Source organism: Scyliorhinus canicula, chromosome 28 (assembly GCF_902713615.1).
Source record: "Scyliorhinus canicula chromosome 28, sScyCan1.1, whole genome shotgun sequence".
In the NCBI taxonomy this organism is placed as follows: domain Eukaryota; kingdom Metazoa; phylum Chordata; class Chondrichthyes; order Carcharhiniformes; family Scyliorhinidae; genus Scyliorhinus; species Scyliorhinus canicula.
The window spans coordinates 18,956,337-18,983,832 of record NC_052173.1 but is presented as its reverse complement, the minus strand read 5'-3'; the positions used below and the strand labels follow the sequence as shown (position 1 = coordinate 18,983,832).

General features: G+C 52.4%; 1 protein-coding gene across 1 annotated transcript in view; it reads right to left on the bottom strand.

Moving 5' to 3' along the window:
- Positions 1 to 18,138, bottom strand: part of LOC119958238 (sonic hedgehog protein A-like) — a 63,506-nt gene extending 45,368 nt beyond the window's left edge. The window contains exons 1-2 of the mRNA XM_038786653.1: positions 17,986 to 18,138; positions 11,449 to 11,710 (exon numbers count right to left, since the gene is read on the bottom strand). Coding sequence (XP_038642581.1) covers positions 11,449 to 11,671 — 223 coding nt within the window. The 5' untranslated portion in view covers positions 11,672 to 11,710; positions 17,986 to 18,138. The remainder of the gene's footprint in view (positions 1 to 11,448; positions 11,711 to 17,985) is intronic.
- Between the last annotated feature and the right edge of the window lie 9,358 nt (positions 18,139 to 27,496).

Here is a 27,496-nt window from a genome sequence, read left to right as displayed (position 1 = left end):
TGAGACCCACAGCACAGGGCCCACCCAGTGAGACCCACAGCACAGGGCCCACCAGTGAGACCCACAGCACAGGGCCCACCCAGTGAGGGGACCCAGCACAGGGCCCACCCAGTGAGGGGACCCACAGCACAGGGCCACCCAGTGAGACCCACAGCACGGGCCACCCAGTGAAGGGACCCACAGCACAGGGCCCACCCAGTGAGACCCACAGCACAGGGCCCACCCAGTGAGACCCACAGCACAGGGCCCACCCAGTGAGACCCACAGCACAGGGCCCACCCAGTGAGACCCACAGCACAGGGCCCACCCAGTGAGGGGACCACAGCACAGGGCCACCCAGTGAGGGGACCCACAGCACAGGCCCACCCACCAGTGAGACCCACAGCACAGGGCCCCCCCAGTGAGACCCACAGCACAGGGCCCACCCATGAGGGGACCCCCAGCAGGGCCCCCCGTGAGGACCCACAGCACAGGGCCCACCCAGTGAGGGGACCCACAGCACAGGGCCCACCCAGTGAGGGGACCCACAGCACAGGGCCCACCCAGTGAGACCCACAGCACAGGGCCCACCCAGTGAGACCACAGCACAGGGCCCACCCAGTGAGGGGACCCACAGCACAGGGCCCACCCAGTAAGGGGACCCACAGCACAGGGCCCACCCAGTGAGGGACCGACAGCACAGGGCCCACCCAGTGAGGGGACCCACAGCACAGGGGCCCACCCAGTGAGGGGACCCACAGCACAGGGCCCCACCCAGTGAGACCTACAGCACAGGGCCCACCCAGTGAGACCCACAGCACAGGGCTCCACCCAGTGAGGGGACCCACAGCACAGGGCCCACCCAGTGAGGGGACCCACAGCACAGGGCCCACCCGTGAGGGGACCCACCGCACAGGGCCCACCCAGTGAGGGGACCCCCAGTACAGGGCCCGCCCCAGTGAGACCCACAGCACAGGGCCCGCCCAGTGAGACCCACAGCACAGGGCCACCCAGTGAGGGGACCCCACAGCACAGGGCCCACCCAGTGAGACCCACAGCACAGGGCCCACCCAGTGAGACCCACAGCACAGAGCCCACCCAGTGAGACCCACAGCACAGGGCCCACCCAGTGAGGGGACCCACAGCACAGGGCCCACCCAGTGAGGGGACCCACAGCACAGGGCCCACTCAGTGAGGGGACCCACAGCACAGGGCCCACCCAGTGAGACCCACAGCACAGGGCCCACCCAGTGAGACCCACAGCACAGGGCCCACACAGTGAGGGGACCCACAGCACAGGGCCCACCCCAGTGAGGGGACCCACAGCACAGGGCCCACCCAGTGAGGGGACCCACAGCACAGGGCCCACCCAGTGAGACCCACAAGCACAGGGCCCACCCAGTGAGACCCACAGCACAGGGCCCACCCAGTGAGGGGACCCACAGCACAGGGCCCACCCAGTAAGGGGACCCACAGCACAGGGCCCACCCAGTGAGGGGACCGACAGCACAGGGCCCACCCAGTGAGGGGACCCACAGCACAGGGCCCACCCAGTGAGGGGACCCACAGCACAGGGCCCACCCAGTGAGACCTACAGCACAGGGCCCACCCAGTGAGACCCACAGCACAGGGCCCACCCAGTGAGGGGACCCACAGCACAGGGCCCACCCAGTGAGGGGACCCACAGCACAGGGCCCACCCAGTGAGGGGACCCACAGCACAGGGCCCGCCCAGTGAGACCCACAGCACAGGGCCCACCCAGTGAGACCCACAGCACAGAGCCCACCCAGTGAGGGGACCCACAGCACAGGGCCCACCCAGTGAGACCCACAGCACAGGGCCCACCCAGTGAGACCCACAGCACAGGGCCCACCCAGTGAGACCCACAGCACAGGGCCCACCAGTGAGACCCACAGCACAGGGCCCACCCAGTGAGACCCACAGCACAGGGCCCACCCAGTGAGACCCACAGCACAGAGCCCACCCAGTGAGGGGACCCACAGCACAGGGCCCACCCAGTGAGACCCACAGCACAGGGCCCACCCAGTGAGACCCACAGCACAGGGCCCACCCAGTGAGACCCACAGCACAGGGCCCACCCAGTGAGACCCACAGCACAGGGCCCACCCAGTGAGACCCACAGCACAGGGCCCACCCAGTGAGACCCACAGCACAGGGCCCACCCAGTGAGGGGACCCACAGCACAGGGCCCACCCAGTGAGGGGACCCACAGCACAGGGCCCACCCAGTGAGGGGACCCACAGCACAGGGCCCACCCAGTGAGACCCACAGCACAGGGCCCACCCAGTGAGACCCACAGCACAGAGCCCACCCAGTGAGACCCACAGCACAGGGCCCACCCAGTGAGGGGACCCACAGCACAGGGCCCACCCAGTGAGGGGACCCACAGCACAGGGCCCACCCAGTGAGACCCACAGCACAGGGCCCACCCAGTGAGACCCACAGCACAGGGCCCACCCAGTGAGGGGACCACAGCACAGGGCCCACCCAGTGAGACCCACAGCACAGAGCCGGCGTGGATCGTGAAGGTCAGCCGGCGTGGGTCGCGAAGGTCGGCCGGCGTGGGTCGCGAAGGTCGGCCGGCGTGGGTTGAGAAGGTCGGCCGGCGTGGGGCACGAAAGTCGGCCGGCGTGGGTAGCGAAGGTCGGCCGCGTGGGTCGTGAAGTTCGGCCGGCATGGGTCGCGAAGGTCGGCCGGCGTGGGTCGTGTAGGTCGGCCGGCGTGGGTCGCGAAGGTCGGCTGGCGTAGGGCACAAAGGTCGGCCGGCGTGGGATGTGAAGTTCGGCCGGCGTGGGTTGCGAAGTTCGGCCGGCGTGGGTTGCGAAGTTCGGCCGGCGTGGGTTGCGAAGTTCGGCCAGGGTGGGTCGCGAAGGTCGGCCGGCATGAGTTGCGAAGGTCGGTCGGTGTGGGTCGCGAAGGTCGGCCAGGTTGGGTCCCAAAGGTTGGCCGGCGTGTGTTGCGAAGTTCGGCCGGCGTGGGTTGCGAAGTTCGGCCGGCGTGGGTTGCGAAGTTCGGCTGGCGTGGGTTGCGAAGTTCGGCCAGGGTGGGTTGCGAAGTTCGGCCGGCGTGGGTTGCGAAGGTCGGCCGGCGTGGGTTGCGAAGTTCGGCCGGCGTGGGTTGCGAAGTTCGGCCGGCGTGGGTTGCGAAGTTCGGCCAGGGTGGGTCGCGAAGGTCGGCCGGCATGAGTTGCGAAGGTCGGTCGGTGTGGGTCGCGAAGGTCGGCCAGGTTGGGTCCCAAAGGTTGGCCGGCGTGGGTTGCGAAGTTCGGCCGGCGTGGGTTGCGAAGTTCGGCCGGCGTGGGTTGCGAAGTTCGGCTGGCGTGGGTTGCGAAGTTCGGCCAGGGTGGGTCGCGAAGGTTGGCCGGCATGAGTTGCGAAGGTCGGCCGGCGTGGGTCGCGAAGGTCGGCCGGCGTGAGTTGCGAAGGTCGGCCAGGTTGGGTCCCAAAGGTTGGCCGGTGTGGGTAGCGAAGTTTGGCCGGAGTGGGTCGCGAAGTTCGGCCAGGGTGGGTTGCGAAGGTCGGCCAGGTTGGGTCCCAAAGGTTGGCCGGTTGGTGAAAATGGGTCCCCGGAAAAAACGTTTGAAGAACACTGCTGTAACCCAGTCACCCCTCCTAACCTTTTTGGTCACTAAGGGCAATTTTGGACACTAAGGGCAATTTATCATGGCCAATCCACCTAACCTGCACATCTTTGGACTGTGGGAGGAAACCGGAGCACCCGGAGGAAACCCACGCAGACACGGGGAGAATGTGCAGACTCCACACAGACAGTGACCCAAGCCGGGAATCAAACCTGGGACCCTGGAGCTGTGACGCCACAGTGCTAACCACTTGTGCTACTGTGCTGCCCTCTTGTGCTACCGTGCTGCCCTATGATACTGGCAAAGCTGCTGGCTCCCTTGTAGCCACAGCTCATCATGCGTCTTACCCCTCAGCAAGGATGGAGAGAAAAAGTGTCCTTGAAAGAGCGTCTCAATGTGGTGTGCTGAGCGGTGGCATGAAAGCTAATGCCTGTCATAAAGACTTTGGCTCAGCTGTTGGCGGAGGCAGAGAACAGGGTTAAGGTGTTTCCCAAAAGAGGGAGGGTCAACAGAATTCTCATGCACTTCCTGGAGGCCAGGAAGTTGGAGGAGTATTAGCATATAGATGGAAAAAAGGTTGTCCACTCCCATCTCGTCACAATACTTCCTATTCCTCATAACGTCATTAGGGACACACAATAGCTCCAACCTGCCTGGTTCTCAGTCCTGGGTGGGCCGTACGTAGTCTCATATCGCAGCTGCCTTATCAGCTGGATTCAAACCAACACATTATTTAAATGCTTTTGAAAATCTCAAATCTCTGATCATTTTGCAGTCTGTCCAGATGCAACTCCACTGATTTTTTGCAATATCTCGTACTTGCTTAAAAAGATTAAGTTAGTTGCGGAACTGGGTCAAACAGCAGAATTCCCTGCTTTTAATGCTTGCATATGTCTAATGAAAACAGCAACAGATCTGCCAAAGAAAGCATCCAGGAATTGTCTCGCTATACAGAAGGGAAAGTTACAAATGTTCCTCCTTGTACATTTTCCTGAATTTGTGTGCAAATCCTCTCCTTATCCCACCAACAAATATCTGGAGGTTCTTTTTTCAGTAAGGGAAACATTAGCTGTGGGAACAGAGAATCATAGAATCCCTACAGTGGAGAAGGAGGCCATTCGGCCCATTGTCTGAACCGACCCTCTGAAAAAGCACCCAACACAGGCCCCCATCCTATCCCCGTAACCCCACCGAACCTGCACTTCCATGGACACTCGGGGGCAATTTATCACGGCCAATGTACCTAACCGGCACAACTTTGGGATGTGGGAGGAAACCGGAGCACCCGGAGGAAACCCACGCAGACACGGGGAGAACATGCAAACTGCACACAGACAGTCACGGGTCCCTGGCGCTGTGAGGCAGCAGTGCTCACCACCGTGCCGTCCCTTAAATCCCCTTAAAGAGGGTCACTTTAAACTTCCCGCCTCATTTTACAAGCTGCTAAATTAAGAATTTGGGCCTTTTGAGGACTGTCATTGTGCTAGATCTACAAAGATGAATTTGTATATTATTTTTCCCTTGCTGCTATTTTTAAATTGAGGTATTTTCTGTTTTTCATTTTCTCTCTCCTTTCCTCTGTACCCCACCCTCTCCCTATTTCATACAATGATTTAGCTGAAAGGCAACTTGGGCCAGACCCTCCCAAACCTTCTGACAACCACGTACACAAGAACAGCACGTGCAGCATTCCCCACTCGGACCATTGCCTGCCCCTGCATGAAGCAGCTCATTCTGCTTCAACCCGTCTATCAAAGCAACAGAGTGAGAGTGTGATGAAGATTTGAATCTTCATTTGAAGGAGCTGCTGAATGAAATACAGCTCTCTCACTCACCTTCGGGGAAAAAATAAGCAAGCCGGAAATCTTACCTGTCTATGCTCTTTCCCCTCGGCAATCAGCGCGGTCTGTGGCTTGGCGGCCAACATTCTACATTGCCAGGTCAGCCAAGGACAGAACTCAGCCAGAGTGTTGAACAGGGGACTATAGCTTTGAACAATGCTGAGACAGTTACAGATTACAGACTCCTAAGAACCATTTTATTGAGAGTGAGGCTGAGCTGGTATTATTTTCCCCTTGCTCTTGACTTTATCGGCACTCACACTATCTTGGCCAATGAGTACAAGTGGCTAATCAATCAGGCAGTGACATGGTTACCCTGATATCTGCTATGAGGTGAGGGAACTTCAATGGAAAGAGGGAAGTGCTCAACTTCAGGAGCTCAGTAGGTGGGAAATCATGGAGAAGATATCCCGGCTTCTATTCTTCCCGGCCATTGTGCTTGAATTGACTTCACTTTGAAGCTAACAGAAACACAGAGAGATCCCAGGGCAGATTGGAACAGTTTTCTGACTTGGCCAACCAGGGTGGGATTCTCTCACCCGAGGCAGAGTGTCCATGCCGTCGAACACGACGGCGTGAGCGGGCCGCTGCCAGGACTAATTCTGGCCACTACAGGGGCCCAGCACGGCACTGGAGCGGTTCACGCCACTCCAGCTGCCGATCCCGGCGCAAACTGGGCGCCGCGGGGTCCGTGCATGAGCAGTGGCACCGGCGCCAACGTGCGCATGCGCAGTGGCTCCCTTCAACGCGGGCCAGGCCGCATCGGAGTCGGATCCCCCTCCCCCACAGGCTGCCACCCAACCCTTGCACGCAGAGTTCCCGCTGGCTCAGAGCAGGTTAGAACGGCGGCAGCAGGACTCGGCGTTTCCATGATGGCCGCTCAGCCCATCCTGGTACCGCGCCAAACACGCCGGTGCCAATGGCGCCGTGCCGGCGACGGGGCGGTGTGGCCCGGTCATGGGGATTCTCCAGCCCGGTGCCAAGCTGAGAGAATCCTGCCCCCTAGTATTTGAATCAAACACTCGGGTCAAATCGAGATTAGGAGATTTTTCCAATCCTCCAATGAAGATGCGTGTTACAAATGACTATTTACAGAATTTCTCCTGGAATTCCAACGCAGTTAAAGTGGGAACTCAGGAGAATCTCTGCAGACAGTCCAATAACTAGTCACAACTCCCAAGAGCACCAAGGTGACTTTCTTTTGAAAAGATAGTATCCAGATAGTATAATTCAGTACCAGGGTGCACGGTGGTTCAGTGGGTTAGCACTGCTGCCTCACGGGGCAGCACGGTGGCCTAGTGGTTGGCACTGCTGCCTCACGGGGCAGCATGGTGGCGCAGTGGGTTAGCCCTGCTGCCTCACGGTGCCGAGGACCCGGGTTCAATCCCGGCTCTGGGTCACTGTCCGTGTGGAGTTTGCACATTCTCCCCGTGTCTGCGTGGGTTTCGCCCCCACAACCCAAAGATGTGCAGGGTAGGTGGATTGACCATGCTAAATTGCCCCTTAATTGGAAAGAAAGAACTGGGTACTCTAAAATTTAAAAATAAATAAATAAATAATTCAATGCCATGGCAGCACGGTGGTTAGCACTGCTGCCTCACAGCGCCAGAGACCTGGGTCTGCACGTTCGCCCCGTGTCTGTGTAGGTTTCCTCCGGGTGCTCCGGTTTCCTCCCACAGTCCAAAGACGTGCAGGTTAGGTGGATTGGCCATGCTAAATTGCCCCCAAGTGTCCAAAGATGTACAGGTAGAGTGGGGTTACAGGGATAGGGCAGGGGAGTGGGCCTAGTCAGGGTGGTCTTTCAGAGGGTCGGTGCAGACCCGATGGGCTGAATGGCCTTCTGCACTGTAGGGATTCTATGATTCAGTCAGTGTTGAAGTATGGACAGCTATGTACTCAGCCAGTGCACACTTGGAACTGGTTAAAGAATGTCCAAACCCAGACACCCAGGAGAAAGGAGGAGGGTTTGATCAGATTGTACCTGGTGTTTAGCTGGCTGTACCATCCCAACTCCATCCCCGTGAAGGTGATGGCACAGGTTGAGGTTACGGTTCAATGTCTGCTGGATGCCACTCAGCACCCCATCTGTGTGGGCCATTCGCAATCCCAACCGAGCAAAGGGTCAGCTGGATATTGATCTGACCCCTCCCTCCATGTCCAAGCATGTTTTATTCAGCAAAGAGTCCAAGACACAGATTAAGAATGGAAACCCTATTTTCTATTTGCCGCCCCCCACCCAACATTCTTTCCTAATCCAAGGTGCTGAGGTCAATTGTAGCTCTCCTCCGCTGCTCCAGGTGACTTTTAAAGGAATCTGAACTGGGGCACTCTCAGTTGAATGGCTACCTCACTGGAGAAATTCATTAACCCAGTGGCCAAAATCTCAGAACCGATACTGCCTAGGTTTTTATTTGGGAGGAGAAATGCCAGTGGGGTGTTCGACTGGTTTAAAAGAAGTGTTTGTTCTGTGTCAGGGCAAACTTTACATCAAGGATAGATCTCTATCACCTTCTCAGAGACCTCAGATGCCAGTCAGCATAACTTGCCAGCATCACATACCATTCATAAACATATCAAGATTCTCAGAGCAAAAATGCCTCGTAAAACTGCTTTTGTAAGCACAGTGTGGTTAATCTCGAAATATCTTCACATTGTGATTGTACCTTGCAGCAAACAAACTACTGTGGGGTCTGGGGAACATGCTTTGGAATCATTGCTTTGTGAAATGTCCAGAATATCTGTGAGACAAAAAGTGATCAGGCAAAACACAAATAGAAGAAAAGATAACCTCTGGGCGGGATTCTCCGAAGCCATAGCCAGTTGGGAGAATCGCCGGCCGCGCCATTCCCCCAACCGGAGAGAATGGCCCCGTTGAGATCGGCGCCGCGCCAGCGGGATAATCGCCCGAGACACTCACAACGGGGATTGTCCGGCACTCCCGCTATTCAGCGGCCCGGATAGGCCGAAGTCCCAATGGCGTGACCCCAGGTCACGGCGTTGTCGTTCACACCTGGTGAAAAAGTTCCGTGTCGCGTGAGCGGCTCGTCGGGGCTCAGCCATCGCGTCGTCTTGGGTCCTGTGCGCGGATCGCGCACTTTAAATAACGGTGCGTGGCGTCAGTCAGGCGTCACACGATGACGACGCTGCTTTTGCGCCACGCCCCCCGAGCTCTGTGCGGCCCCGCTGCTCGCCCAGTTTCGGGCCCTGAATCGCTCGTGACCACGGCCGTTTGGCGCCGTCGTTAAACGCGACGGCATTCACGACGGCGCGGGGACTCTGCCGCATTATCGGAGAATACCGCCCCCTGTCTGCAATGAGCTGATTTTAGTTTGTCGCAGAAAGATATTTTTCGCTCTGAAATGAAAAATAAGGGGCGCGATTCTCCGCTCCCGCGCAGCATCGGGAAGGCCGTCGTGAACTCGGCCGAGTTTCAGGACAACGTCGGAGGCCGCTCCTCGCACCCTATTCAGCCCCCCCCCCCCCCCCCCCCCCCCCCAGGGGGCAAGGAGCAGCGTTGTGAGAAACTCGGCCGCCGGGCCTTCACGTTTCATCAAAGCGGCGCGCCGAGAACGATGCGACGGCGGCGCCTAAGTGACGTCAGCCGCGCATGCAGAGGTTGGCCGGCTCCAACCCGCGCATGCGCGGTTACGGTCTTCCCCTCCGCTGCCCCGCAAGACGTGGCAGCTTGATCTTGCGGGGCGGCGGAGGGGAAAGAGTGCATCTCTTGGAGACGCCGGCCCGACGATCGGTGGGCACCGATCGCGGGCCAGTCCCCTCCCGAGCACGGCCGTGGTGCTTGATCCCCTCTCCGCCCCCCCACAGGCCCCAAACTTACCTTTCGCGCTATGTTCATGCCGGCAGCGACCAGGTGTGGTTGCCGAGGCGTGAACAGGTCGGGAACGTCAGGCCGCTTGGCCCATCCGGGCCGGAGAATCGCCGGTCGACGTGAAAAACGGCGAGCGCCGATTCTCCGTGCGGGGGCTGGGCGAATCGCAGGGGGTGCCAGGGCCGCGTGCCGTGATTCGCCCGGCCCTCCCGTGATTCTCCCGCCCGGCGTGGGGAGTGGAGAATCACGCCCGAGAAATGAAGTTTATGTGAAGTGTGTCAGTAACCAGGGGATCTGCAGGTGGGGGTTCTGAAAATGTTGTCAACATAAAAAAAGTTAGGGCAGCACGGTGGCACAGTGGTTAGCACTGTTGCTTCACAGCTCCAGGGTCCCAGGTTCCATTCCCCGCTGGGTCACTGTCTGTGCGGAGTCTGCACGTTCTCCCCGTGTCTGCGTGGGTTTCCTCCGAGTGCTCCGGTTTCCTCCCACAAGTCCCGAAAGGTTTGTTGGGTGAATTGGACATTCTGAATTCTCCCTCTGTGACCCGAACAGGCCGGAATATACTGGCCAATGTTTCCAACCCTCGGAACAGCACCTCCCTGCAGCAATGTGAATTTTTACCCCATTTCCCATTCCAACTATTCTGAACAAGACTGCCAATTTTAAAGAAACAGAAATTTATTTGGCACCTTTCATGACCGTAGAACATCCCAAAGCGCTTTCCAGCCAATGAAGCAGTTTTAAAAGTGTCATACTAGGAGGAGCAGCAGCCGATTTGTACACAGTACGATCCCACAAACACCAATGATATATATGACCAGAGACTCAGCTTTCCTGATGTTAGTTTCAGGGCAAACATTGACACCGAGGAGAACTCAATCTGCCCTTCTTCAGAATCGTTTTATGGGACTTTTTACATCCAACTCACAGAAGACTGGGCCTCAGTTTAACAGCTCCCCTAAAAGATGGCACCTGAGACAGTGCGGCTCTCCCTCAGTACTGAATTATCAGCCTAGGTTATCTGCTCAAATCTCTGGAGTGGACTTTGAGCCTCAACTACACGTCCCAAGGTGGAGTTAACCAACTGAGTCAGCCATAGCTGACGTTCATCACAAACCCAACTGACTTTAAAAAGGAAAGGCCATTCTGCAGCAATATACCGCTGCAGGCAGCCTTAAACTGAGAGCTGCTGGCCAATCAGATTGGAGAAGCGCCCTACTGGACACCTTACCCCAGGGGAGGCTGAGGGGTCGTCTGACTGTCTGCTCTATCACGGCTACATTCACGGGCGGGTGTCCACGGAGAGGGAAGCATGCGGTGTCCATGGGCACTATCGAAGCCCGATGGATACCGCAGGGCCTGGGTGCTTTATCAACCCCTTTAATTGATGTTTTAAGTTGAATTTACCCTTTGTTTTTGTTTAAGTATCCCTTTATCTGCTCCTGTTTCTTTGTCCTTCAGTTTATTTCAATTAGTTTAATTGCTTCAATCAAAATAGTTGGACATCTTACCCGAGCGGAGGACCAAGGGGGTCGTCCAACCCAACTGCCCGCCCGCCACTCTACGGCAGCTACATTTGCAGCCGGGTGTAGCTGGAGAAGGAGCATGCGGAGTCATAGAATTCCTACGCTGCAGAAGGAAACCATTTCACCCATCGAGTCTTCACCCAGCCTCCAAACACTTTACACAGGTCCACTCCCCTTCCCTACACCACCCTACCTGACACAGGTAACCTAACCTGCACATCCCTGGACACTAAGGGCCAATCCACCTAACCTGCACATCTTTGGACTGTGGGAGGAAACCGGAGCACCCGGAGGAAACCAGGCACACACGAGGTTCAGATTGGGAGATTACTATGCGGGACCCTTGGGAGCAAATCCATGTTGTATCACGTTAGAGACCTGGCACTTGGATGCAGCAATAATATTGCAGCAAGAGGTCTATCAGGCAGACTCAAGTTTGCCAATCTTCTCCTCCTGAGATATACCAACAGCCTGTGGCACCTTACCTATGTGCCAATTCTCCCGTGTGTGAATATGACCTGGGCTGGCTATCTGACCACAGGTAACCCTCAAAGACTGGGCTGCCCAATGGCTTAATTATTCTTCAACAAAATATTGGTTCTAGCTGTGGATTTGACTCCACAAACTTAGATATCTTATTGCTTTTGTCAGACCAGAGAAAATTCTAACTCTTACCTGATTTCACTGAACAGTGAATGTGAGCTTTTGACTCATAATAAACCCAGTCAAATCCCGCCTCCACAGCTAAGCGAGCCAGCATGCCATATTTTGTGCGATCCCTGTCAGATGTGGTGATGTCTACTGCCCGACCCTCGTAATGCAAGGACTCCTTTGAATGATGTCCATCTTCGTCCCAGCCCTCAGTTACTCGTAGTTTCACCCCTGGCCACTGGTTCATCACAGAGATAGCAAGTGAGTTCACTTTATCCTTACAGCGCTGAAATTCAACAGAAAGAAGTATACTTGTTATTATCTGCATGGATTGCAAAATAAAGTGGTAGTCGTGGACTGGTTTAGCTCAGACAGTTGAGTTATTCAGTACCCAGACACAGACAAAGCAACTGGTCGTTCATTGAGATGTCACTTTGCAATATATGGTCGCCAATTGTTTTGCTAGTTTGAAAAGTCTATACCCACACCATCACTGCACCTCTACCTCATCTCATTTGCTGCTGAAACTCTGATCTGTGCCTTTGTCACTTTACTATTCCAATGCACTCCTGGATGACCTCCCACCCTCCTTAAACTTGAGGCCATTCACAACTCTGTGGCCCGTGTCCTATCTCACATCAAGTCCCGTTCACCCATCAGTGCCGTGCTGGCTGCTCTACGTTGCCTCTTGGTTAAGGAGGGCTTTGATTTTTAAATTCTCACCCTTGTTTTCAAATCTCGCCATGACCTAGCCCTTCCATATTTCAAATCTCCCCCAGCCCCATAATCTCAGTGGTCTCTGTGCTCATATTTCTAGCATCTTGAGAATCCCCAAATTGAATTGTTACACCATTGACTCTCAAATTCCCTCCCTAAATCTGTCTTCTTAGAAACACTCCTTAAAACTGACCACTTTGATTAAACCCTTGGTGATCTGAACTAATATTTCCTTCTATAGCTCGCCGTCATGCTTTATTTTGGAATGACTTATTTTTTTAGAACCATAAAATCCCTTCAGTGCAGAAGGAGGCCATTCTGTCCATCGAGTCTACACCGACCCTTGAAAGAGGACCCTCTGAAAGAGCATCTTACCTCAGCCCACTCGCCCGCCCTATTCCCATAACTCCACCTAACCTGCACACCTTTGGACTGTGGGAGGAAACCGGAGCACCCGGAGGAAACCCACGCAGACACGGGGAGAACATGCAGACTCCGCACAGTCACCCATGGCTGGAATGGAACCCGGGTCCCTTGCGCTGTGAGGCAGCAGTGCTAACCACTGTGAAGGGCCTTGGGCAGATGGTTTCATCATTAAACATCAGACAGTTAACCAAAAAGTATTTTACCATCAGGATGGCGGGGTTAGAAAGATGATTCTTAGTAAAGGATTTAGGACCTATCCCCCTCTCTCTGTGAAAGATCCAATTGGAACCGTTACCATTATCCCAAATGTCACAGTCTTAAAAGGAAATGATGAGATAGGGTGGGGAAGGAAATGGGGAAAAATACAATTGCTCGGCTCACCTATACTGAGGCGGTAAATCAGGATTTTGACTACAATATGAAATCTGTGCTTGGGTATTCCAACATTTTGAATATGTATAGATGTGATCACAGAAGCCCACCTTCCAACACTGATCTGCATCAGGAAGCCCTTAAAATGTTTACACAGCCGATTAAAAAGTTAGGGTTCTATTTTTTCCTTCGGAACATTTTGGACCGAAGATGCCATATCAGCACATTGGTGATTCAACACATTATACCAGGATGGCAGTTCTGATTCCCTTGAATCTCCTATCCTTAGCAATTTGGAGAGTGAGACACCACATCACATCCCCAACAGCCAAGAAAACGACCAACTCGATGTTACCAGAACACTTCCCTCAGATTTAGTTTTATTCCTCTCCCCGTTTTCTCCCTTAAATATGCCAACGCGCATCAGGTTGTGAATTCCACAAGCACTGGCTAGCCATTAATACCATACCCACAGCAGAGCATAACGACGGAAGACTATCGAAAAGTAAGCAAAGTCGCCACAGTCCTCAATGACCATAGGCTGCTTTCCCCTGTGAGGAGGAGAGCTGACTGGTGGTGGTTTAACCTGAGGTTCACCACACCTCAGGCGAGGGGTAAGGTTGAGAAGGGTTCAACCTTCATGAATAAACCTCAGCCGGTACGGGGAATTGAACCCCCGCTGCTGGCCTCGATCTGCAAAACGAACCAGCTGTGCAGCCACCTGAGCTAAGACTATTTAACTGACAATTGATAGAGGTAGGGGTGCACAGGGTGGTTTGATCAAAGCTATATCCAGTCCTGTATCTGTCCAATATTCACTTAGCGCACCTGACAGCAAGAGCCACAGAATTTTCTCCTAACCTTTTCAGCTGGAAGATACGGAGGTCAAGTTTTGCACATGAACTGCTGCCCCTGCAAAAGTTGGTTAATGTAGTATGGGCTAGAATTGAAGCAATAATCTTCCCATCTGCAGAGCTCAATAATTGACCAGGCTAACCAAGGGAGATTAAAACCCTCCCATCAATATTACACCACGTACAGAATGGCTGTTTGGTAGTACATACAGAAGCATACATTTCAAGACACGGGAAAGTCCATCTTGCCTGTGCCAGTACCCCCGCCACATGAACCATAATTCAATTTCCCTCCACTTAATATTTGCCCAGTTAGTCTGCTTTTGATTGAGGAGTGAATGCTGGCCTGGATATGAGGAGAATTAGAAAACAGAAAATGCTGGATAAACTCAGCGGACCTGGCAGCATCTGTGAAGAGAGAAACAGAATTAACATTGAGTCCATATGACCTTTCTACAGAACTGTTTGGAATTTTGCTTTTCTAAGAGGAGAATTACTTGCTTTTCAGGGTTTCTAAACAGGTAAGCAAAGTCTTCCTTTTAATATTTCATCCAAACAATGGTCGGCCAGACAGTTTAGCACCCCCTTGATGCCCTCCCAGAATCAGATCAAATGCTCAAAGGTTCTGGTAATGTCTGAACACACAATCCTATGAGTTAAGGCAAGTATCAAAGAATCTCGACAGTCCAGACGGAGGCCATTCAGCCCATTGAATCTGCAGCAAACATCCGAAAGAGCGAGTACACACCCCAGCCCCTTAACCCCATCCTTTTTTTTCTTCTTTTTAAAAATAAAATTAGAGTACCCAATTATTTTTTTCCAATTAAGGGGCAATTTAGCGTGGCCAATCCATCGAGCCTGCACATCTTTGGATTGTGGGGGTGAAACCCACGCAGACACGGGGAGAATGTGCAAACTCCACACAGTCAGTGAGCCAGGGCCAAGATTTGAACCCGGGTCCTCAGCGCCGCAGTCCCACTGCTAACCACTGCGCCACGTGCCACCCACCCGTAACCCCATCTAACCTTTGGACACTAAGGGGCAATTTTATCACAGCCAATTCACCTAACCCACTCGTCTTTGGACTGTGGGAGGAAACCGGAGCACCCAGAGGAAACCCACGCAGACACGGGGAGGATGCGCAGACTCCACACAGACAGTGACCCAAGCCGAAATCGAACCTGGGACCCTGACGCCGTGAGGCAGCAGTGCCAACCACCGTGCCACCCCACAAGACTGCTGCCAGTTAAATCACGTTGGAAAAAGGCAAATGCACAAAATGAAATCCGGGCCTGAACTGGCAGGTGAAAATTCTACAACTCCAAATGCACTGTCTGGAAAAACATCTGCCAAATATAAAATATTAGGAACTGCTTCTCCTGTGTTTTATTTCAAAACCAACTTTCATTGAGAAATACTCCTCTCCATATAAGGATTGTTGTCTACTAGATCTGAATGACTGGTGGATACTCCTTGTGCATTACTTTGTTATAATCACAATCCATCATTAGATTCCATACATCAATCCAGCCTCTAGTTTATAATAGGACCCACCCAATGTCTCAGTTCCTCATTTGGAAGCAGTTCAGGCTACGTACAATGAAACTGAACTGAATGTGCAAGTTAGTTACACTCACAGCGAGGTGTGCAAGTTTCAAAAGGTACAACAAGAGACTGAAAATTCACGGGATTAAAATGGCAGATAGCCAGGTGTGCCTGATGTTGTTAGTTTGTTTAGAAATCTGAATTTAAAAAAAACCCAGGAAGCCTCAAAGGCTGAAGTTCGGGCTGATAAAAGTGCTTTTTTATTCTGCTCAAAAAGACAGGAGAGATGTGAAGTTGATCCGCCACACATAGATTAGTTATTCATTATATTTCATTCAGTTAGCTCATTCTCTCCTAACAGAAGCATGGGCTAGAAATCCCCTACAACAGGTGAGCCATTCAAATATCCATTGACTTCGACAGGAGGGACCAGACAAGTTTAACCATGGTTTCTGTTGGGGTATGGAAGGGGGGCCAGACCTCTGCAGAGTGGCCATTCTTTAGTCACTATTCTAGACACCGAGCAAGAGTCATCAGGTTCTCAGACTTGGCATTTGTGCCAAGATCAATCTCTCTTTGCTCAATGCCCGCTCATATGCATGTCCCCCTGGCTGGAGTGAGCAGATAGCGATGAGGAGCAAAAACCAGGATTGAGATCCAGCCCCACAACCTACTACCCAGCCCAGGGATGCAGAAATCAACTGTAACCTTGCAAAGTGATTCAAATAACTTAACACAGTGCAGGCATAAAGCATGGGACTTCCCTGGTATGCACGATCCAGTACCACAACAAGCAGTGTATTGACTAACAAGGAAACATTTTTCTCCCAATAGTTCGACAGGTACCTCTCCGTTCCCAGGCTCAGGTGCATGACCTTCATGTGAGTTTGGAGAGGGAGTGTCAGCAGACTTTGACCTGTGGGAACAGAACTGAATCTGATTCTGTCACTCTGCGTGGACTGAAACATTTTCATCGAGATTATGTATTGCCATGAGGAATCAACTGTGTGTTCCTCCCTGCTCCGAAAAAAATTAAAAGGGGTGTGGGGGGATAGAGCCTCATTTTATGATTGGCAAAGCCTTGTTAAAGATTTCAAATGAACTTGTGCACCATTCTGCAGCTGCAGGGTGGAATTGAAAAGCAATATTTTACTTCACATTAGAAATGGTTTCAGACAACTTACTAAAGGATAACAGTTGGAAGTATCAGTGGCAGAGTTGAACAGTGCATTTTTCTGCCCAAGCCCATAGGTGTGACAGCCCTAGTACAATAGAGGAAGAAAAGGGTAAGTCAAGAGTGCAGAGGAGGTGCACAATTCAAAAGGTGACCCTTGGACATCAAGTGTAGCGCGCAACAGTTATCTACCCCGTCCTGGCCAAGCTCATTGACCAAAGAGACTGGGCTATCTAGCCCACAAAGACCTGAAGGACAGATAACTACCTGCAATGAGCCACCATCAATTACCTCAAAATACACCTCCAATAACACAATGGGCTGGAGCTTTCAGCTTTTGTTTTTATGTGTAATGAAATAATGAGACCACGACATACTGAAAGTGAAGGAACTTTATTCAAGTTTTGCAGTAACAATGTATTTGCCATTGGCGTTGCCAAGAAAGTCACCCTGCGAGTGGTCAGTGCGCCTTACTGTCAAGTGCTCCCATAGTTGAGGGAATGGTATTGGTGAGTGGCTGTGTGCTGAAGAGGATACAGAAAGCTCACTGACTGTATCTGTGACTATCCCTTTGCAGCAGTACCAAGGGTCTCGCCATAGTCACTGCCAGCTCATTTCTGTCAGAGGTCATGTCCATGGTGACACAATAGCACACAACTGCCAACGATATGTGTTCCAATCAGTTGTTCCTGTGCTACTTCATAAATATCACCGGTGGAATGCATCTTCTCATGATGCCCACTGATCTCTGTGAGTATAGAACATTGAGCATCTATGAAAGTTTTAGAATCCTTCATTATGGTCACTTTGACCTGTTCCCTTTGGAAGTGGGAGCCAGCTACGACTGCATCTTGGGAGTAGGGCCCCAAAAGTCTCCTTGGCAGGAGTGGGAGAATTCAGATATCACTCCTGCCGACACCATTGGCAGCGATATTACCCAATGTCGGACTGCAGTCTATACAACAGGTGCTCCACAATGTCACTTACATGCAACATGGCGATATCTATCTGGGTGTTGGAAGTTCCACACAACCCAAACCACCTTCCAATGCAGCGTGTAAGGAGGCAGGTTAGGCCACCATGAGGTGCTGTTTGAAGTCAGGCCCGCTAAGGGTCTCTAACCCATGCAACTCCATAGGGACATGTTAGCCCCTGCACCAGCTGGCTCCCCAACCGCTGCTATCCACTGGTGCTGTTTGTATCACTGTCTACCCCTCCTGCAGTTTGTATATTTGTGCTGATATACATTGGGGGTGACAACAGTGCTTATGTTTGTAGTGGTCCTCTGGTGCATCTGGTTATCCATGTGTTCTGCGGACTGAGCTGTATGCGCATCAGGAGTACTTCAGCACATGTCCAGTTGCGTACTATTTTGCCACTGCGTGCACTATTATGCGCTTGTGCAGAATTAGTGCTTATGGACATGTTGAGGTAACACATGGTGCAATCACAGAGTATATGAGTAATACATACCAGCAGTTCTGCGCTCCCCTCCAATCTCCACAGTCCCAACTCTCCCTCCTGAATAAATCAAGCAAAGCTTCCTGATACGGAGTGAGTTGCTGAATGCCTGGGGTCCATCACTTGTTCCATTTCATACCCTTCGGGTAAATGCAGTGTTGCCTTTAAAACAAAAGAGTAGTGGGGATTGAGTCAGGACAATCTGGTCTGTGGAAATTCCTTCTTGCAATACATACTCTCTCTATCCACCCCCCAACATGGCATGTTTTCTGCTATTTGCATGACATTACAATTTTTGCTTCTCCAAAGTATTATTCGCTGCCTCCATGCTTCCATTTCTCTGACCTTGCACAGTTTATATATTTAACTACCCTCCTTCAGTTCCATATATATTCTGCGCTGTTAGTTTACAGTAATATTGATGCCTTACCTTTGTGCTTTTCTTTTAAACCGGCAGCTTCTTCCAGACCTGCAGGTAGGTCCTCGGTTGTTGATAAAGCGTTCATTTTGGCAGTGATACTATTGCGACACTTGGCGCCTCCTTTGCATGTTTAAGAGCTGGCCTCTCCCATCAGTAATGTGCTGGCATCTTTCCATGTGTGAGCTGACCAGTGCTTGTCCAGCTCCATCGTTAAATTGACTTTAATCATCCCTGTTGGCGTTCAGACATTTCGTCAAAAATTGCGCATTGCAAAGCTACCCTTTGCTGCAAACGGAAATGCACTTTCAGAAACTGCGCGTGAAAGCTGCACCTTTCCACGGTTTCTTGAGCAGTCTAGCAACGCGAGGAAAAGACGAGCTTCTTTTTTTCATAAAAGGAGCAATATCAGACCCGATATCGACAGAGTCAGTGGAACGAGAGCTGGAAACAGAAACCTCTGCTGATGACCACCTTGAGGCACTATAATCAGTTGAAGATTCTCTGCCGCTTCAACTGACTCAATCCAGAAACCTTCCGAGTCCATATAACTCAGCTGGATGCACTGAAATCTGGCTTTTGGAAGATTATTTCCTCCCAATTCCACACCACATCTCAACTTTCCGATTAACAGGATGGACAAAATGCTTCCATCTTACTCTACTCCTGAATCAATGCTGCATCCTGAAAATACAGGAGTGCAGTGCTGCATGGCTTTACTCTCGGATTTCTCCCTCACCATCTTCAGGGGGATATCTAACACCGATTTCAGAGATTATGGGCACATTCATATATTCTGTTTCGAGCATTTGCTTCATGTTACTGCATCCTAACAGTAACAAGTCCCGAAAGTCGTGCTGTTAGGTGAATTGGACATTCTGAATTCTCCCTCTGTGACCCGAACAGGCGCCGGAATGTGGCGACTAGGGGATTTTCACAGTAACTTCATTGCAGTGTTAATGTTAGCCTACTTGTGACAATAAAGATTACAATAAAACATTAGGGCGGCATAGTAGCACACTGGTTAGCACCGTTGCTTCACAGCACCAGGGTCCCGGGTTCGATTCCCGGCTTGGGTCACTGTCTGTGCGGAGTCTGCACGTTCTCCCCGTGTCTGCGTGGGTTTCCTCCGGGTGCTCCGGTTTCCTCCCACAAGTCCCGAAAGACGTGCTGTTAGGTGAATTGGACATTCTGAATTCTCCCTCTGTGACCCGAACAGGCGCCGGAATGTGGAGACTAGGGGCTTTTCACAGTAACTTCATTGCAGTGTTAATGTAAGCCTACTTGTGACAATAATAAAGATTATTATTATTATTGCCTGAACTCCCCCACTGCACACATGGGTTTAGGATTAAAACCTCACCCCACGTAGCCTCAAGCGTTGTAATTAATTAACCTCAATTATCTGTCCAGTGGGCTCATTTAGCCTTAACTAGTTACAAATGAGGTTTTAATTGCTAATATTTTTAAACATGAAGTTGCTTTACCCATTTCTTCCAATTTCACCGCCACAAATTGCTTTTCTTTTCTGATGAGAGATTTTTGTTTTAAATTTAGAGTACCCAGTTATTTGTTTTCCCAAGTAAGGGGCAATTTAGCATGGCCAATCCACCGACCCTGCACATCTTTGGGTTGTGGGGGTGAAACCCACGCAGACACGGGGAGAATGTGCAAACTCCACACGGACAGTGACCCAGAGCCGGGATCGAACCTGGGACCTCGGCGCCGTGAGGCAGCAGTGCTAACCACTGTGCCATTGTGCTGCCCCATGATGAGAGATATTGATGAACCCCTTCATTCATACAAACAAATTATAGTTTGAAGAGGGTGCATACTTGGTTGGCATTAATCTGATTTCCAAATCAGAATTGGTTTAAATTATTAATTCTTTTAAATCACAAATCTGGTTGTGTTGTCTCACAAGATTCACTACATTGAACATAAGATATTTGTCCCTGAATCAACAGTGAGGGGTTAGTAATTTAAAATCATTATGTGGAGAATGCGGATCACTGAAGCACAGGATTATTATGGCACAGAAGAAGCCCATTCGGCCCATCGTGTCTGCTCCTGTTCTCCAAACAAGCATCCTGACTTAGTGCCATTCTCCTGCCTTTGTCCATAACCCCAGCTCATTGTTTCTATTCAAATAATCATCTAATTGCCCCCGGAATGCCTCCATTCAAACTGCCTCCACCACACTTCCAGACAGTGAATTCCAGACCCCAAACCAGGGGCTGGGTGAAAATGCTTTTTACCCTCATGTCGGCTTTCCTTCTTTTTTTGTCAATTATTTTAAATCTGTGCTCTCTCATCATTGATCCTTTCACGAGGGGGAACAGTTTCCCCCTGTCTACTCTGTCCCCCTGTCTACTCTGTCCCCCTGTCCACTCTGTCCCCCTGTCCACTCTGTCCCCCTGTCCACTCTGTCCCCCTGTCCACTCTGTCCCCCTGTCCACTCTGTCCCCCTGACCACTCTGTCCCCCTGTCCACTCTGTCCCCCGTCCACTCTGTCCCCCTGTCCACTCTGTCCCCCTGTCCACTCTGTCCCCCTGTCCACTCTGTCCCCCTGACCACTCTGTCCCCCTGTCCACTCTGTCCCCCGTCCACTCTGTCCCCCTGTCCACTCTGTCCCCCTGTCCACTCTGTCCCCCTGACCACTCTGTCCCCCTGTCCATTCTGTCCCCCTGTCTACTCTGTCCCCCTGTCCACTCTGTCCCCCTGTCCACTCTGTCCCCCTGTCCACTCTGTCCCCCTGTCCACTCTGTCCCCCTGACCACTCTGTCCCCCTGTCCACTCTGTCCCCCGTCCACTCTGTCCCCCTGTCCACTCTGTCCCCCTGTCCACTCTGTCCCCTGTCCACTCTGTCCCCTGTCCACTCTGTCCCCCTGTCCACTCTGTCCCCCTGTCCACTCTGTCCCCCTGACCACTCTGTCCCCCTGACCACTCTGTCCCCCTGACCACTCTGTCCCCCTGTCCACTCTGTCCCCCTGACCACTCTGTCCCCCTGTCCACTCTGTCCCCCTGTCCACTCTGTCCCCCTGTCCACTCTGTCCCCCTGTCCACTCTGTCCCCCGTCCACTATGTCCCCCGTCCACTCTGTCCCCCGTCCACTCTGTCCCCCTGTCCACTCTGTCCCCCTGACCACTCTGTCCCCCTGACCACTCTGTCCCCCTGACCACTCTGTCCCCCTGACCACTCTATCCCCCTGACCACTCTGTCCCCCTGTCCACTCTGTCCCCCGTCCACTCTGTCCCCCGTCCACTCTGTCCCCCTGTCCACTCTGTCCCCCTGACCACTCTGTCCCCCTGTCCACTCTGTCCCCCTGTCCACTCTGTCCCCCTGACCACTCTGTCCCCCTGACTACTCTGCCCCCCTGTCCACTCTGTCCCCTGTCCACTCTGTCCCCTGTCCACTCTACCCCCCTGTCCACTCTACCCCCCTGTCCACTCTGTCCCCCTGTCCACTCTGCCCCCTGTCCACTCTGTCCCCCTGTCCTCTCTGTCCCCCTGACCACTCTGTCCCCCTGACCACTCTGTCCCCCTGTCCACTCTGTCCCTCTGTCCACTCTGTCCCCCTGTCCACTCTGTCCCCTGTCCATTCTGTCCCCCGACCACTCTGTCCCCCTGTCCATTCTGTCCCCCTGTCCACTCTGTCCCCCTGACCACTCTGTCCCCCTGTCCACTCTGCCCCCTGTCCACTCTGTCCCCCTGTCCTCTCTGTCCCCCTGACCACTCTGTCCCCCTGACCACTCTGTCCCCCTGTCCACTCTGTCCCTCTGTCCACTCTGTCCCCCGTCCACTCTGTCCCCCGTCCATTCTGTCCCCCGACCACTCTGTCCCCCTGTCCATTCTGTCCCCCTGTCCACTCTGTCCCCTGTCCATTCTGTCCCCCTGTCCACTCTGTCCCCTGTCCATTCTGTCCCCCTGTCCACTCTGTCCCCTGTCCACTCTGTCCCCTGTCCATTCTGTCCCCCGACCACTCTGTCCCCCGTCCATTCTGTCCCCCTGTCCATTCTGTCCCCCTGTCCACTCTGTCCCCCTGTCCACTCTGGCCCCCCTGTCCATTCTGTCCCCCTGTCCACTCTGTCCCCTGTCCATTCTGTCCCCCTGTCCATTCTGTCCCCCTGTCCATTCTGTCCCCCTGTCCACTCTGTCCCCCTGTCCATTCTGTCCCCCTGTCCATTCTGTCCCCCTGTCCACTCTGTCCCCTGTCCATTCTGTCGCCCTGTCCATTCTGTCCCCCTGTCCATTCTGTCCCCCTGTCCACTCTGTCCCCCTGTCCATTCTGTCCCCCTGTCCATTCTGTCCCCCTGTCCACTCTGTCCCCTGTCCATTCTGTCCCCCTGTCCATTCTGTCCCCCGACCACTCTGTCCCCCTGTCCATTCTGTCCCCCTGTCCACTCTGTCCCCCTGTCCACTCTGTCCCCTGTCCATTCTGTCCCCCTGTCCATTCTGTCCCCCTGTCTATTCTGTCCCCCTGTCTATTCTGTCCCCCTGTCTACTCTGTCCCCTGTCTACTCTGTCCCCTGTCTACTCTGTCCCCTGTCTACTCTGTCCAGGTCCTCATCATTTTGGATATTTCTTTCAGATCTCCTCTCAGCCGCCTCATCTACATGAAAAAGAATCTCAGCTTCTCCAATCTATCTTCATGATTGAAGTCAAAGATGTGCAGGTCAGGTGGATTGGCCAGGTTAGCTGGATTGGCCAGGTTAGCTGGATTGGCCAGGTTAGCTGGATTGGCCAGGTTAGCTGGATTGGCCAGGTTAGCTGGATTGGCCAGGTTAGCTGGATTGGCCAGGTTAGCTGGATTGGCCGGGTTAGCTGGATTGGCCAGGTTAGCTGGATTGGCCAGGTCAGGTGGATTGGCCAGGTTAGCTGGATTGGCCAGGTTAGCTGGATTGGCCAGGTTAGCTGGATTGGCCAGGTCAGGTGGATTGGCCAGGTCAGGTGGATTGGCCAGGTTAGCTGGATTGGCCAGGTCAGGTGGATTGGCCAGGTCAGGTGGATTGGCCAGGTTAGCTGGATTGGCCAGGTCAGGTGGATTGGCCAGGTTAGCTGGATTGGCCGGGTTAGCTGGATTGGCCAGGTCAGGTGGATTGGCCAGGTTAGCTGGATTGGCCGGGTTAGCTGGATTGGCCAGGTTAGCTGGATTGGCCAGGTTAGCTGGATTGGCCAGGTTAGCTGGATTGGCCAGGTTAGCTGGATTGGCCAGGTTAGGTGGATTGGCCGGGTTAGGTGGATTGGCCAGGTTAGCTGGATTGGCCAGGTCAGGTGGATTGGCCGGGTTAGGTGGATTGGCCAGGTTAGCTGGATTGGCCAGGTCAGGTGGATTGGCCAGGTCAGGTGGATTGGCCGGGTTAGCTGGATTGGCCAGGTTAGCTGGATTGGCCAGGTTAGCTGGATTGGCCAGGTTAGCTGGATTGGCCAGGTTAGCTGGATTGGCCAGGTTAGCTGGATTGGCCAGGTTAGCTGGATTGGCCAGGTTAGCTGGATTGGCCAGGTTAGCTGGATTGGCCGGGTTAGCTGGATTGGCCAGGTTAGCTGGATTGGCCAGGTTAGCTGGATTGGCCAGGTTAGCTGGATTGGCCAGGTTAGCTGGATTGGCCAGGTTAGCTGGATTGGCCAGGTTAGCTGGATTGGCCAGGTTAGCTGGATTGGCCAGGTTAGCTGGATTGGCCAGGTTAGCTGGATTGGCCAGGTTAGCTGGATTGGCCAGGTTAGCTGGATTGGCCAGGTTAGCTGGATTGGCCGGGTTAGCTGGATTGGCCAGGTTAGCTGGATTGGCCAGGTTAGCTGGATTGGCCAGGTCAGGTGGATTGGCCAGGTTAGCTGGATTGGCCAGGTTAGCTGGATTGGCCAGGTTAGCTGGATTGGCCAGGTCAGGTGGATTGGCCAGGTTAGCTGGATTGGCCGGGTTAGCTGGATTGGCCAGGTTAGCTGGATTGGCCAGGTTAGCTGGATTGGCCAGGTTAGCTGGATTGGCCGGGTTAGCTGGATTGGCCAGGTTAGCTGGATTGGCCAGGTTAGCTGGATTGGCCAGGTTAGCTGGATTGGCCAGGTTAGCTGGATTGGCCAGGTTAGCTGGATTGGCCGGGTTAGCTGGATTGGCCAGGTTAGCTGGATTGGCCAGGTTAGGTGGATTAGCCAGGTTAGGTGGATTGGCCGGGTTAGCTGGATTGGCCGGGTTAGCTGGATTGGCCAGGTTAGGTGGATTGGCCAGGTCAGGTGGATTGGCCAGGTTAGCTGGATTGGCCGGGTTAGGTGGATTGGCCAGGTTAGGTGGATTGGCCGGGTTAGCTGGATTGGCCAGGTTAGCTGGATTGGCCAGGTTAGGTGGATTAGCCAGGTTAGGTGGATTGGCCAGGTTAGCTGGATTGGCCAGGTTAGCTGGATTGGCCAGGTTAGGTGGATTAGCCAAGCTAAATTGTCCCTCAACTGGAGTTACGGGATAAGGCAGGGTCGAAGTAGGGTTCTCTATCAGAGGGTGGGTGCAGACTCAATGGACCGAATGGCCTGCTTCCTGGAATCGTGTTTGTAAACCTCTTCTGCACTCTCTCCAATGCCTTCCCATACTTCCTAAAATGTGGCTCCCAGAACGACACAATATTCCAGCTGAGGTCTAACTAGTGTTTTTTATAAATTCAACATAATCTCCTTGCTCTTGTATTCCAATTATAATAATTAACAAAGCCTAGGATAATGTGGGCTTTATTAACCACTCTCTCGAACTGTCCCACCACCACCAGTGATCTTTTCGGATATACACCCAGGTCCCTCTACTCCTCCGGCCCATTTAGAGTTGCACCTTTATTTTAAACTGTCTGGATTTCTCCGGTTGTTGAGATGGTTTTTTTCCGCTAGCAGCAATGTTGGCTAATTTCCTGCTCTTAGCCTTCCGAGCCCAGGAACTATTCACTGGAACTATTTTCCCAATCCTTTTTCCTTTCTCCTCCTGAAGGCACTGCCTCACATTGGAATACTGTTCCATGGGTGTTGGCCACTCCCCAGTACCTTGTCCCAAATGACCATTCAATCACGAGGAGGAATTATGTGTGTTAGCCACGGCCTCTGTCATAGTCAAGATCAGTAAGAAGTCTGACAACACCAGGTTAAAGTTCAACAGGTTTGGTTCAAATCACTAGCTTTCGGAGCTCCGGAAGGAGCAGTGCTCCGAAAGCTAGTGTTTGAAACAAACATGTTGAACTTTAACCTGGTGTTGTAAGACTTCTTACTGTGACCACCCCAGTCCAACGCCGGCATCTCCACATCATAGTCAAGATCAGTTCAGTCAGCACAGATGATGGATGGAACCTGTGGACCCTGTTGAATTGAACGAGTCAGCAATGAACCACAAGATGCTCTAAATCACTGATTCAACTGAAGTGGGCTGGTTTCGCTCAGTGGGCTAGACAGCTGGTTTGTGATGCAGAACAAGGCCAGCAGCGCGGGTTCAATTCCTGTACCGGCTGAGAATTCTGAATTCTCCCTCGGTGTACCTGAACAGGTGCCAAAATGTGGCGACGAGGGGATTTTCACAGTAACTTCATTGCAGTGTTAATGTAAGCCTACTTGTGACAATAAATGTTAATTATCTTATCTTTTTTGAAGTGAAAACGGAACATGGTGGAAATGCACAGCTGGCCTGTCAGCATCTAAGAAAAAAGGAGAAAATTTGCATTTGTAAAACGCTTCATCATATCACGAAGGAACGTCGCAAAATGCCTCACATACAATGAATGTCTAATGGTCGATATTATGCAAAGCTATTTTGCGCACAGAAATATTCCATTAATTGCAACAACAAGAAAAGGTTTTGGGGTGTTGATTGAAGGAGAAATGGATAGCCAGGGTAAACCCCCTCTTCTTTTCAAAAATAGTGCCAGGGAAGCTTTTACATCGAGCCTCGAGGGTGGACAAGGAGCTTAAAGATGGCACCTTCAACAACGTAGCACTCCCTCACCACTGAAGATGCAGACTAGACAATCTGTTCCAATATTGGAGTGAGGAATTAAAATCGCAACCGTCTGAATCAGAAGCATCAGAGCCAAGATTCAGAGTAAGCATATGACAGAGAATGAGAGGTTAATGTTTCAGGTGGGACCTGTCTTTTCTTTGAGCGGTGAGGAACTAAACTGCTTCGAATACAGTTCAGGATCAACCTGCAATGTCCTGTGTAAAGTTTCTCAGAGATCCTTCTGGAACATGGAAATAGATGAACTTGAGAGTCAGTGAAGCAACACTTCAAATGCAGCATTTTTAGGCCACCAAGATGATAATTTTTAAAATTTTGAGTTTGGAGCACAGCCCTGGAGTAGTTCTATAATTGCATCTGCCATTTACACCCAGAAATCACTGCAAAAGGCCTATAGTCATCAACCAACAGCCAGAAAACTCCAGCTACTAACTCTGCGGCCTTGACAAGATCATGACACTCTGCATGATCAACTTTGTTAGCAGAAACTAATGTCACTGCGTCCTGACGTCCTAAGCAGTCTGTGGTTACTCAAGCCACCAGGTATCCTTCATAACCCACGGTCAGTGGACCTTACTCTTTACCTTTGACCTTCGACCCATTGGGATTACAAGGCTGTACCAAGTCTTTTCTGCTCCATCTTGTCCACATCACCTCAAGGGACCAGAACAAGCCCATGACAGTAAGTGTCTGGGGCATACACTCCCTCGAAAAAAAATTCTGACTGTATTTGATGCATTAAAAAAAAAATATTTGATGAAATGTGAAGTTTTTATAAAGGCCACGAGGAGTCCGCACTGAGTTTTGTAGAAACAAGAACTTACTTTATTTTACACTTTAATATTATATACTCCAGTAGTTTCCGACTGGTCTTCTGCAGTCGATACCTTACTGGCTTACTCTATACAAAGCCAGACATTGTTAAAGGTCCCCCTACCCCCTTATCTGAGGAGCTCATACTCTGCATGATCCACAGGATAGTTGATCAACCCGACCCCGTAAGGCCCAAATGGGTTATAATAGAAGCAAAATACTAAATGGAATAGAAAGGTTTGTGGAATAAAAAAGGTTAATAGGTGATGGGCAGCACGGTAGCACAGTGGTTAGCACTGTGGCTTCACAACTCCAGGG